Source organism: Sceloporus undulatus, chromosome 6 (genome assembly GCF_019175285.1).
Source record: "Sceloporus undulatus isolate JIND9_A2432 ecotype Alabama chromosome 6, SceUnd_v1.1, whole genome shotgun sequence".
Taxonomy (NCBI): domain Eukaryota; kingdom Metazoa; phylum Chordata; class Lepidosauria; order Squamata; family Phrynosomatidae; genus Sceloporus; species Sceloporus undulatus.
This window is the reverse complement of record NC_056527.1, coordinates 169,588,230-169,601,257: the sequence shown is the minus strand read 5'-3', so window position 1 is coordinate 169,601,257 and position 13,028 is coordinate 169,588,230. Positions and strand designations below refer to the sequence as shown.

The window sequence follows — 13,028 nt, the reverse complement described above, 5'->3', positions numbered from 1 at the left end:
CCCACACCAAAGGCGACCCTGGTTAGGACCGATGGGCTTGCCGGTCCAGCCAGCATCCCCTGGAGAGCTAGCACACCTGCTGACCGTTCACAGGTGGAAGCTGGACATTGGTGGTCAAGATGGCCACAGACAGGCCAGGAAGAGGAAGGGCTGCAGCGGTTGGCTTTTTGCTTTCCTCTCCCTATGGCCCCAGTTAAGGGTTTGCAGAGCAAACTTTTGCCCTTTGAACTGAATGGAGGACAAAGAGGACAGAGAAGAGGAAAGAAGATGGGGCCATTTGGATTCAAAGGCACAGCTGTGTAAGTCTTTAAAAAATGTATTGTGATGTTTGATAACGTTTTGTCTTTTGAGACGCCTTGGGTCCCTTTTTTGGGAGAAAGACGGCACAGAAGTGGAATAACGAGATAAATATACCATAGAATCAACAAGGCTAGAAAGGCAGTCTGCAAAAGGGGCCTTGAAGCACCTTTGAGACTCAAAACGGGGAGCAGGAGCTTTTGCAGGTCTGAGCCCCAGAGGCTTCTTTGGAGAAGCCAGAGGTCCTCCTTTTCCAGGACACGTCCTCCATTCCAACCTTCTGTCCAGGAGGAACCCCAGAATGCCCTCCATTTTGAGCATGGCTCAGAAGCATGAGTCACATCCTCCTTTTCCCTTGAACGTCCTCCATTTTGCAGTGGTCACCCATAGTGACCACTATAGTGCCTATAGCGCAGTCTCTGTATGGGAATGTCCATAGAAACATTCCATTTTGAGGCCTCTAACTCGCCCTGAGGGCTCTATGCTGGGGAATCCTGGGAAGTGCAGTTTTGCCTTCTCTGTCACTGGCACACAACAAACTACAATTCCCAGGATTCCCTGAGCCTTTTTAACTGGGCAGCTAAAAGCAGTGTCAAAACTACGCTTGCCCCCCCCCCCCATATTGGCCAGGGCCAGGGGCACAAGGCCCCCCTGAATATGGGGGAAACGCAAATCACAAAGAGACGGTTTTTACCTGAGGATGCCTCTCTAGGAATCTCTAGGTCCTCCGGGGCAACTCTGTGGTCAAAGAGACACTAACCATAGAGTTGCACTGGAGGAGCGTCCTCTCTAGGAATAATCTCTAGGGCTTTCAGTGCAACTCTGTGGTGAAATTTGACCATAGAGTTGCCCTGCAGAGGACCTAGATATTCCTAGAGAGGACATATTAACCAAAGCCGCAAATATGGAGGGAGGAGCGTGTTGTTGTTGTTGTTGTTATTATTCAGTGTGTTTTGAACCATAAAGCCTGCTTTAAAAGCACATCAAAATGGCGCGGAAGGCGCTGGGCCTGAAAGCGTCGTCGTGGCTGCTTCCCCTTCGGTTCCCCTCAGAGGCCGGGTTCTCAGGGCCGCCGTTTTGCCCCCTCCGTCTCCGTCTTCTTTAATGAAGAGATGGAAGCGCGGCTTCTTTCGCCGAGGAGGCGCTAGGCCTCGAGCCTCGTTCCTCCTCAGAGGCCCTTTCCTTCCCGCCTTTTCCTTCGCTCCGCCTTCCGCCGCTGGAACCCAAATTGGGCCGAAGAAGCCGGAGAACGAAGCGGCAGCATGGAGCCCCGGAGGGAGACCGAGGCGCCGCCGATGCTGCTCCCGGCCAAGGAGGAGGAGGAGGAGGAGGAGGAGAAGGTGGTGGTTTACCTCAGGGGCCCAGGGAGGGAGGGAGGGAGGGAGGAGGGCCGCCATGTTGCTGAGGGGGACTCAGGCTGCATCCGCATTGGGAAAATAACTCGGTTTGACAACGCTTTAACGCTTTTCTGGCTCAAAGGCGATGGAGTCTCTTGTGGGCCCAGAGCCAGGCCCACCTGGCAGGGTTGTTGTGAGGAGGAGAAAGTGGGAAAGCACTTATGAACAGCCACAATCTCATGTTAATTGTGTTGCTTCACTCTCTGGGGTGTTTAAGATGGTGGCTAAATCCTTTGCCCTGAGGCTGAGAGAGTGTGACTTGCCGCCCTGCCAGCCTTCTCCCTCTCTCTGTGCTTTGGATTGTGCTTTTTTGGACTGCAGCTCCCAGAATCCCCCTCTGAACACAGACTTGGATTTTGGGACTCTCTTGTAGCCCCCCCCCCCAAAATAAAGAACCCCAGCCCACTCTCTCTGTCTGTTTTGGGACACAGCCCTCCAAAGACCCAGTTCTGATGTTGACAGTTCCTCCTTTACGTAACTTGTGAGTGTTAGTTATAGAACATGTTTGCGCAGCCACCCAGCGCCAGGCGTTGAATAACCCTCTTCCCTCCCAAACATGCGCTCAGGAGAGAACGCCCAAAGAAAACCCGCGGCTGCCGCCTCCAATAGAAGGGCATCTGAGAAGCAAGGCTCTGCTGAAGCAAGTCAGGATCCATCTGACGCCCGTCTCTGTCGGCAACGGAGGAGACTATCGGAGGTACTTGTCCCAGAAGCGTTGTTTGTTGGAGCAGTTTTCCAGCTCCGAAGGCCTTTCAAGTCCAGAGCCAAGCGCCAAGAGAGCCTGCGACCCTCCTCCAGGCTCCCAAAGCCATCCGGAAACCTCTCAGGAGCCTGGCATGAAGGCATCCTCGCAGGAACAGCGCTCCTCCGACGCAGCATCCGCCGCCTCCGCCATCCAGAGCGAGACGGAGAATGAGGACAGGGGTCCCGAGAGCGGCAGGGAAGAGGTAAGCGTCTGCCGCTTGTTCTTTCTAAACCTCAGGCACAGTTTCCTTGAAAGGCGGCACGGCTCAAAACCTTTGGCTCTGTCAGATCACTTCACAAGACAGTGGCCTTTATGTCTTGCAGGAGGAGGAATCGGCGGAGCTGTCTGCTTACGAACGCAAGAGGCTGAAGAACATCACAGAGAACGCAGAGTTCTTTGCTTCTCTGAAATTGTTTGAGGTTAGCTGCATCTTTTAAAAGGATGGTTTCCAGTGTTGAACGTTGTTCTGTAATTGTGGGCACTGCCATGTGCATAAGAGGACAATATGAAACATGACCATTGATTATCTGCTAAGCATGCGCAATGCCATGTGCGTAAGTGGTCCATGTTAAACATGATCATTTATTAAGCAATATTTCATGTTCTGCTCCTTTTGGCCATTGTCATATTTATAAGTGGCTAATGATATTTTTAAAATCCTGTGATGCTTCTGGAGCCAATATATAATGCAGTAAGATATTTTATTTATATATGAATTTAAAACCTTTTAATAAAGTGGACATTTCTGTAGGCTTCAAAAGAGTCTGAAACGAGAGAACAGCAGTTGATAGTAATAAATGTGGCTCTGGAAGAAGAAATAATCACACCAGAAATACAAATTATTTTGGAGGATAAAGCCACTTAAATTGAAAGGTCTTTGCCCAGCTCTTAGAAAAACAGTGAATGTTTTAACCTGATTCAGAGGAGGATTTTGCAGGGATGTCATCCTTCCACACAAATGGCCCATTCAATAGATCACACGTTCAGTAGTAGTGAAATACAGCAAAACAGTGATCAAACATGGAAAACAATGGGACCAGGGAGAAACAGCCATGAAACTAAAAGCAACCAGTGGCAAGGATGTGGTGCTCTGACCAAGCAGTCAAATGGGGAGCTTTGGGCGCAATCCAGGCGGTTAAAAACGGCAGCTATTTTCCTAATTTAAATTGCCTTTAAAGTTTAGTAAATGTCTGTCAATCTGCTGAGTGAGGAAGGAGGTTCGATTTCTCAAATGATGGCAGAGAAATGCTTTGTTGCACTTTAATTACAAACATCTTTACGTTTGCTGAGATGTCATGGGATTAGGAGAACAACTACCGCTGGCTTAAAGTTTGACTTTGGCTTGAATTTGGGACACGTGAAGCAGGAGCAATTCATGCTGAAGGTGTCTGAGTTGGTAGATCTTACCTAGCCCTCTTTTTCTGTTTCAAGTCAGCCGCAAGACTTCGTGGAATCGTAAACAAAGAACAAACCCGAGGGACGAAAAGGTAAAGCTCCCTCTGCGTTGTGGTTATAGATTTTAGCTGCACTTTCCTTTGCTTTCCCTGCGCTAAGTTGTGAAGGTGTTTTAGTCTACTTGGCTAATCACCGCTGAAAACCGGACTCACCAATGTCTGCCCATGGGAACATTTACTGTCCTTTTTGTTAACCAGCTTTGTTATAATCAGTATATAGAACCTTGTCTTCTGATATAAGCAATACAGCTGCAGTTCTGTACTGGTTCCAGGTGGCTCACAAATTATTAAGAACCCAACGCAGATTAAGAACCCTAGAAAAGCACATGTGAAAAAATACAAACATAATAATAATAATAATAATAATAATAATAATAATAATAATAATATGTTTTATTTATAGACCGCTATTCCGCAATGATCATAGCGGTGTACAGTAAAAATTGTATGCAGATATATTATATAATATATAATTATACACACACACACACACAGATATAACCATAAGAGGTTAAAATTAAACAACGTACAATAATATACGCAATATAAATATAAGCAGTATTAAATATTAATTTACATACACACACACACACATATATATATTTGTGTGCCTTCAAGTTGGCAATCCTATGGTAACTCCTTTCATGGTTGTTCTTGGCAAGATTTGTTCAGAAGGGGCTTCCTTTGCTTTCCTCTGAGGGAAACGGTCAAGGCGTCCAGTTGGTCACTGGGGGAATGGGAAGCTTGGTCTATAGACCTGAACTTGGCTGCACCTACATTCTCAACACCATCTCCATGTTCCAGCCTATCAACTGTGCTGGGATGGAGGATGGTTTGAAACGCTGTAAGGTCTTAGAGGAGAAATGATGTTTTCTCTGTAGAGTTAAGCCTTCAAAGGCAGAAACTGAGACGGCTTGTCGAAGATCCATGCGCCTGCAGAGAGTAGATCCCACGGGTCTTCCCTTGCCAGAGCCACAAGCCCACCTGGAAATGGTTGAAGAACATGTAAGAGGATAAGTGTGAAGGGAGAGAAGGGGCGCAGCAACTGAAAGTTCTGCATGTTGAAATGTGGGGTTGTCTGGTGCTTTTCGACGTTGCAAAGGCTCTGAGTGTGGGGATGGTGGCAAGAATTCTGGACTGTCCCCATGTGTACCATGTGAACCATGTGCCTAGTTGCTTCAGAGAAGTCTTGCAGGCCTACCCTTGCACACGTGAATGGTGTGGTGTGGACAAGATACATAGGAGTGTGGCTGTGAAAGCATTAAGCATGAGGGTGGGCAAGAGGCAAAGTGAGCCACTAATCTCTCTGCTCTTTCCTCTCTTGAAAGCCCTGTTTGCCCCCTGGACCGCTCCCAATGGTGTCCGCAGATCAGGAGCAGACAGCTGAACGGATTGAAGGATTTCTGGAAACGTGGGCAAAAATAAGCCAGGTAAGGCTATTGCTCAGTGGCTTTATTTCCAGGCAGTGTTTACCATTTGCTGCAAGTGTGGCTAAAGTCCCTTTTGCGTTCCAATGATGCAGGTGGAGCCAAAGAAGACAGAAAAGGCGCCTTGTGGCTTGGAAAGGTAAACTGGAAAAAGGTTTATCTTCCTTCTTTTTAAAATGCTTTTTTATTTTTGTGACGGCTAATGTGATATCTGTTTTGGCTTAGCTATGAGGTTAATCTGCACAGAATGGTCCTTGGTGGAGACGCGGTGGCAAAAGTGGTCAGAAGCCGGATTTACTCGGTGGCAGTCCATCCGTCCGAAAGCAGGACTTTGGTGGCAGCTGGAGACAAGTGGGGGCAAGTCGGTCTCTGGGATTTGGTAAGAAGCTTCCCCCGCTGTTGCCTTTGAGATCGTGTTCTGCGTGTCTCCTGGTTGATCTGAGGGAGGAAGGAGGGACACTTTAGGAAATGTACCAATGGGAACAGGCCAGAGGTATAGGAACAGAGTGGTCAGGAGGTAGAAATGGCCCAGCTATGTGTTTTTGGTTGGGGTCTGTGGCTGGATCAGGGGAAAGGGCAGCCTTCCCCCTCCCTGGCTTTCTTCTTGCCCCCCATGCCTCTTTTTTTCTAACAAAGAAAACCATCTGGTCTTTTCCTGTTGGAAAGAAAGAAAGAACGAGGGGATGGGGTGAAATTGTTCCCCAAGACTATTGGAGTGCATTTGGGAGGGAAGGGAAAGAGTATTTTGTGTAGAAAATTATTTCAAGAAGGGTTTGGTTTGGGGCTTGGGGAGTGGGCACGATCCCCCAAAGAAGCCCCCAGCGCAGATCTCTGGCACTTTGGAAGGAGATACAGGTGAAAGCCCTTTCTTTCACAGACACTGTCCAAAAAGGGGGCTGCAGACCTTCATATCCAGCTTGACTATTTCTGTTGTTGTGTGTCTTCAAGTTGTTTCAGACTTATGGTGCCCCTGGGGTAAACCTATCATGGGCTTTATTGGCAAGGTTTGTCCAGAAGGGGTTTGCCCTACTTGTCTTCCTCTGAGGCTGAGAGAGTGTGAGTTGCCAAGGTTCAGAGCCTGGCTTCCAGTGCCCTAATCCCAACTACAACAAGACACTTCCTAGGTTATTTATATGTGCTTATTCAGGGAATTTGTATCTCCATCTTTCATCTCCAAAAATATTTCATAAGGCACTTTTAAAACACCTTTAACAACAGTCATTAAAGCTCATTAAAGGCACATGTTAAACAGTTTGTGGGGTGATTTTAAAGAAAACAAAAAGAAATTAATCTCTGCAAAAGAAAGCTGATGAAAGGCCCCTGTGGATCTCCCAGCTGCCATGCTAGGAGCTTGGTCTGAAGCTGTTGACATCTGTTGCCACCTTCGGCATGAATGCGGGCATCGGTTTCCCACAGAGCCATCCGCTGACTTTGGAAGGTGGTTTGCAAGCCTCATTGGCTACAGAATGGGCTGAGAGAATTTTGACCAGTTTGGAAATGCCTTTGTAGGTTTTGTGTTTGCTTCCTGGCTCAGGTCAGTGTGCTGGTGTTTCATCTTCAAAACCTTAAGTGGTTTGAGAGCCAAATGCCTGAAGGAGCACCAGCTTTACTTGAAAATTATTCCTGGCGGAATACATGTAAATATTTTAAGACATCTCAGTAACATACGCTTCCCTTTCATTATTTAGACTTGAGAAGAAAGGAGGCAGCTTTAGCCGCGGCGCGTGCCTCAGAGGGGTGATGAGCTGAAAAACATGAATCACAACCCTGGTGTGAAGTTTGGATGATGTTATAGGCCTCCTCCTCCTTGCCCCGTTTGCCCTGCCTTGCGCTCACTCACTGGGCAAAGAGGTGATGCGTTTTCTAGAAAAGGAGTTTGCGTGTGTTTGTGGAAGAAACAGCTTGGTTGGTCTGGCTTCTTCCCAGTTTGAGTCCTCACTTGAAATGCTTGTGGGGTGCTTTAATATTTCTGCGGAACGGGTTTGCTCTGTGTGGGGCTAAGGTTGCCTTGGTCATTCATGCCTAAAGCAAATGGTTTTCATCAGCCTCAGGAAACTGTCTCAGCCAATCTTGGCCATCAGTCATCACTATTTTGCAATGGGCTACATGTAAAAACTGCCTATGTTTATTGTTAACAATAAAGAAATGGCATCAGTTAAAAGGTATCCAAAGAAAGGAACAGCATACAACTTGGAACTTCAGCAACAAACAGATTTTAGCATTATGAACAGCAGGTGATGATGCTAAATCTGTTTGTTGCTGAAGCTGATACCTTTTAACTGACGCTATTTCCTCTTTGTTGTCAATAACAGATACTTAAGCTGTTTTCCTCTGTTTCTTTGCTGTGTAGTATTGTGATTGTAAACCATTTCCAGGGAGCCAGTGTGTTGGATTAGGACTCTGAGCAGCCAACTTTCAAAGCACTTCTCAGCCCTGGAAACCCACCGGGAGACTTTGGGCAGATTGCTCTTTCTCTCAGCCTCTGAGGAAGCCACAGCCATTGTGGCAAACCTCCTTGGAAGAAATCTTGCGTGAAAAACCCACAATAGGTTTGCTTTAAGGATGGAATAAGTCAGAAACGGCATAAAGGCACACAACAAACCACCTCCAGTGTTTTAAACAGGAAAGTGGGTGATATTTTCCCCTCCTCTGCCTTGGTTCTTCATCCATCTCTCTGTAGCTTTACGTTTCTCTTAACTCAGAGGTTAATTCCTATTCCGAAACTTGGTTATTATTGTTGTTATTATTATTATTATTATTATTAAACTTTATTTATATGGTTGGGTTTTATCCTCTGGCCTTTTGGTGGATGGAGGGTGAGTCTATGGCATGGAAGGAAACCTAGCATGTTGTGTACTGTATCTTTGGTATTTTTAGGACTCCACTTCAGGAGAAGATGGAGTACATGCCTTCGCAATCCACAGCCAACCTGTTAGCTGCATGTATTTTTCCCCATTCAATCCAGCTCATCTTCTTTCCCTCAGCCATGATGGCACTTTAAGAAATGGGGACGTCACCAGAGCAGTCTTTGATGAGGTGAGTACCTTCTGGCATTCCAAGGCCTGATAAATTGTCCTTAAAGCAAAGAAGATAAGAGAATGTAGATGTACACCAGTCGAAGAGTCTGTTTAGGTATATGAGGCACCTTCCCCCCAGAGACTCTAAAGTGTTCTCTTCATTATATTTTGTAGGGTAGTAGAGTTCCATCACACCAAGTGGAGCTTGATATAGATCCTTCCACCCATCTTCCTTCTTGTAGCTGCTTTTTCCAAGATGGGGGCAAAAGAGAAGGAGGGCAGTTGTGCCTCCTCTCTTCGTTGGATGTCTGTGTCTGCCTCAGAAGGGACTCTGCATTTTTGTTAGGACCCTTGCTCTACCTATGAATGGTCTTGAGTTCAGTCCCTGGCATCTCCAGGTTTATTGGTTTGAAGTGAGTTGCAGGTGATATTTTCCACCAGAGACCCCACAGTGAGCCCCCGTCAGTCGGAGCACATGGGACAGGTGGAATGGCACAGAAGTTGGACAGTCTTACCTGATAAATGCTGGAGAGTGCCAGATCTCTTTGCAAAGCACTGTGCTTTCTTCATTTTTCTTTGCTACGTATTGCAAACAGGGTGGAACTGAAACATACGATGGAAAGTTAATACAGGCATGCTATGAATGCTGGGTTTACGCCACTGCTTTCAGATAAATTCAGACTAGGCTTTATGTGTTAGGCATGGCCTAAATTAAACCTCTTTCTCATTCCTAGGTATACAGAAATGAGGAGTGCAGTCTTTCCGCGTTTGACTTCCTGGACAGCGAAGCCTCTACCTTGATAGTGGGAATGTGGGATGGGAAGGTGGCCGTAGTGGACCGGAGGACGCCCGGGAGTTCCTCAGAGCTCTCTGCTGACCTTAATTCAACGACGAGGACCGTTCATGTTCATCCAGTTGACAGACATTATTTCGTTAGTGCTGGAGCAAGGTAGGCTGCAAATTGTGCCACAGCTGCTCCTTTGGGGCACTAGAAACACAAAGCTGGAAGTAGCGCAATGGACAGGGGCCTCCTTTTGGGACCAGAGCTGGGAGACATCAAGGTCCAGGGTTTTAAGGCAGCTTTAAGCCAACAGTATTGATGTTGATAATTTTTAGTTGATAGAATACAGGGAGAGTGTCATGTCTTTATTTCATTTCATTTTATTCATGCTTGTATTTATAGGCTACCTGTTAAAGCATAACTCTTACAAGGGAGCAGCAAGGTTTAAAATGCAGTTATAAAAAAATGACAATTTAACTAATGGCAGCACTTTTAAAAACTGTATAGGTCAGCTTAAAAAAAGGAGGAGGAGAAGAGCAGATAATGAATCAGCAGCAGTAAGACATCTCACCGCAGTTTCTAGAACCTGCACATACTAAATGACAGTGTTCTTAACATAATAAGAATAATCTTTATTTCAGCCAACAGGCCATAAGACAACAAAGTGTGTATAAAACGCATAAAACATATAAAGCTTATTAAAATGGGGCTATAGAACAGATATTCATGACGTACTCGTAATATGTACATTTGTATATGTACAGAAGCACTCACAGATGCATTAGATAATACTAAGCCATAAAACACATAGCCAAAATGCATATTTGTTTGGGTATTCGAAATATAAAAGATAAGACTGTTCATTTAGTTTGGGTCATAATCTTACGTGTTTTAACGGCAGAGAAAAGGAACTTTGCCACTACTTCTGTTTTCTGTTCTTAACACCAAGGCAGTCCTTGAAGTGGTGGCAAGTCCTATGAATTTGGTCCTTAGCTGCTTTGAGTCTTGGTTTTCTGAAAAAAGCGGGATGCTACTACTGCTACTAATGGAAGTGTGTAGCCTTGCCAGGGTTGCATTAGTTCCCACTTGGGCAGCACACTAGTTGATGGGGCAGCAGAGCCAAAGATTGGGCATGTGTAAGCCAGCCCCTTTCCCATATCTCCCTCCCTTTATTTATACACCAACTTTCCCTCCAGACTGGGTCCTCATGGCAGACATGATCTCAGAAAACTGGGCTTTCCAGGAGGGGAGAGCGGAAGTCTTGAACACAGAGTTTGATGGGAGAAAATAAGATGTTTTACAGATTAGTGAAGAAAGGGAATACTCTTAAGGCCAGTGCTTGCCTTTGTGTTGCAGGAGTGTTGGCATTTATGATGTGCGGCACCTGAAGAAGAGTGGGAGCAAGCCTGTGGTTTCGCTTACAGGACACACAAAGAGTGTTGCTTCCGCATACTTCTCTCCCATTACTGGAAACAGAGTGCTGACGACTTGTGCGGATGATAAACTCAGGTAGGTGTTTGGCTGGAGGAGAGTAGCAGGCTGGGAACATTTCAACTTCTGCTAAAGTCTCTTTTGTTTCCCCAAGACAAAATTAACTTGCATAGTTTGCTGTTACAAGATAGAAAACTGGACGTCAACAGAATGGCTTTAGAAGTAGATTTTGGCAAACTATGAAGCACTCTGTGTTTGGTCTGCCAGGATCTAGTGTTAAGGATGATAACAGTGAGGCCAGTTAGGTGCTGTTGTTGTTGCTTTGCAGTGGGATGGTGTGGGTTCAGACTTAGTCTCTCTTTTGTCCTTCCAAAAGAAGCCATAATATATACACACCTTATTTTCACAAGAGAAATGTTCAGATCATCCCAATTAATTAATCTGGTATGATCCAAGAGGTGCCTCTGGTAGTAGCAGAGACTTTCAGCTCCTTTTGATGTAAATGAAGCTCCCTGCATGGAGGCCAGGCTATACAGGAGATGGGAAAACCTACCCCAGTCTGGGCCATAAGCTTTCCAGTTGTCCCAGTCCATATTTTTCCCATAGGAAGGGTGGCGGTGTTCTCCTTGGAGAGTAATAATCCAGCCAAATCTTTGAGGTCACCATCCCTGTCTTTAAATGACATGGGAATGGCCCCATGTTGGAGACAGGTCTGTCTGCTAGCTGTCCATTTTAGAAAAGGTTACGTACCTGAGCCCTTTCCCTCTAAAGCAGCAGTTGCAAGCTTAAGAGCAGGAAGACCTGTCCGTTTCCTCCTCAGACCAGATGTCTGTGCCACTCTTCTGGTTCTTGGGCTAAATCTAAGTTTTGCTCTTTGGTCTTATTGTTTTCTTTTTTGTGCTTCTGTTCTAGGATCTTTGGGACCAAATGCTTATCATCTCTCGCTCCTACTCTCAGAACTATCAAGTGAGTAAATAAAACACTTCTTCTGGGCTGGTAAAATACGAGTTGGGTAGAAGAGATTCCCAAACTTAATGAACAAGAGACAGTGGCCTAAATCATATTGATTTAATAGGACCCAGTGGATCAATGTGATCCCTATACGTGGTCTTCCCATAGTGTGCTTAATTCAGTGGATTTCCTGTAGTTAAGACTGATAGGCTGGTTTACTGCCATAGCTGAATAGTTGAGCAAATAGGAAGAGTCTCAGTCTGCAAACACACTGTTGTCCTTTCCTGAATAGGCATAACAACAACACGGGACGGTGGCTGACCAGATTCAGAGCTGTATGGGACCCCAAAAGGGACGATTGCTTTGTGGTGGGGAGCATGTCCCGACCAAGACAAATCCAGGCCTTCCACGTGACGGGAGAGTTGGTGCGTGACTTCCTCAGTGAAGACTATCTTGGCTCTGTGTGTTCCATCAATGCCTGGCACCCAACCAGGTACATTTTGGCGGGCGGCAATTCCAGTGGCCGCCTCCATGTTTTCAAAGATTGAAAGGAGCTGGCTGTTTTTACAGGGCTAAGAGAATGCCGGCTCTTGCACCAAGAGCAAAAGAGTCCGGCTTGCTTTTCACAAAGTGTTTGTTAGAGCTTTCGTTTTGTCTCAGGTCAGTGCAGAAAAAATGTCTTCAGTTGCAGATCTTAAAATGGAGTGGATTTTCATCTGTGGGGACAAGGCCTACATCGATAGGATGATAAGCCAGGGCTTTTGGGGGCAGGCCAGGAAGAATGCTGGCTTATCGTTTATGAGCATCACGCATGTTTATTCTTCCTGGTCTGTCCAGCCACAAAGCTGAGCGGCTGAACAAACTGTGAGCCTCCTGTTTGCCATTTGTTCATTGTGATGCTCAGGCCTTGCTCTACAGAGTCTTAAGCCAAGGTTTTAGGAGATGGATGAACAAGGCAAAGCTTCACATTCACACCATACATGGGGGGTCAAAACTGGAGATGCCAAAACAGTGCCTTTTAAAATACTTACTGTGGTGGCTGAATGCTCAGTGGCCTTCCCCAAAGTTACAAGCAACTGACACTGCGAAATAGTTTTAAAAACCTTTGGGTTTTGCAGTGGTTGCAAGCCTTGGGCAAGAGGGTTTCCAGGTGGGAGTGTTTAAGCCTAATGCAGATGTTAATTGCATATGTCAGTATTCTGAGATGCAAGAAGAGTTTTTGTTGTGTTTCAAGAGCAGATATAAGGCATGGACTTACTTAGCATCCATGTGATCATAAGCAATGTGTTGATAAAGCTCAGGAGTGAGTGGCCAGAAGGGAAATGGGCTGGGAAGCCAGATGGCACCTTAAAGTAGGAAAACGGGTTTTATTGTTGGACAGACCCTGTCCTGTGTAAAGTATGTGCAGCAAACACCTTAAAAGCTGTGCAGATTCATGTCGTGTCGTAGCAAAAGTGCCTGTGCTTCAGTTTGTAAAAGCAGTTTCTGAAACAGTTTGAAATAAAAGCCTTTCAGTGTTCGTAAGCAT

The 13,028-nt window shown here is 45.9% G+C and overlaps 1 protein-coding gene across 1 annotated transcript; it reads left to right on the top strand.

Moving 5' to 3' along the window:
• Window positions 1-1,475: 1,475 nt before the first annotated feature.
• WDR76 (WD repeat domain 76) lies at window positions 1,476-13,019 on the top strand. The gene is made up of 13 exons (XM_042472422.1): window positions 1,476-1,637; window positions 2,261-2,641; window positions 2,763-2,858; window positions 3,871-3,926; window positions 4,775-4,898; window positions 5,222-5,323; window positions 5,416-5,459; window positions 5,546-5,699; window positions 8,198-8,356; window positions 9,072-9,286; window positions 10,475-10,627; window positions 11,462-11,515; window positions 11,793-13,019. Exons 1-13 carry the CDS (start codon window positions 1,560-1,562, stop codon window positions 12,046-12,048), a joined length of 1,872 nt encoding a protein of 623 aa, XP_042328356.1. The 5' UTR covers window positions 1,476-1,559; the 3' UTR covers window positions 12,049-13,019.
• The last annotated feature ends 9 nt before the right edge of the window (window positions 13,020-13,028 follow it).

Excerpts from the sequence above, each read along its gene's own strand:
- WDR76 (XM_042472422.1), top strand. The coding sequence starts at position 1,560 with ATGGAGCCCCGGAGGGAGACCGAGGCGCCGCCGATGCTGCTCCCGGCC. Across the intron at positions 1,638-2,260 it reads AGGAGGAGGAGGAGGAGAAG|GAGAGAACGCCCAAAGAAAA; the intron begins GTGGTGGTTTAC and ends ACATGCGCTCAG. Across the intron at positions 11,516-11,792 it reads CCTACTCTCAGAACTATCAA|GCATAACAACAACACGGGAC; the intron begins GTGAGTAAATAA and ends TTTCCTGAATAG.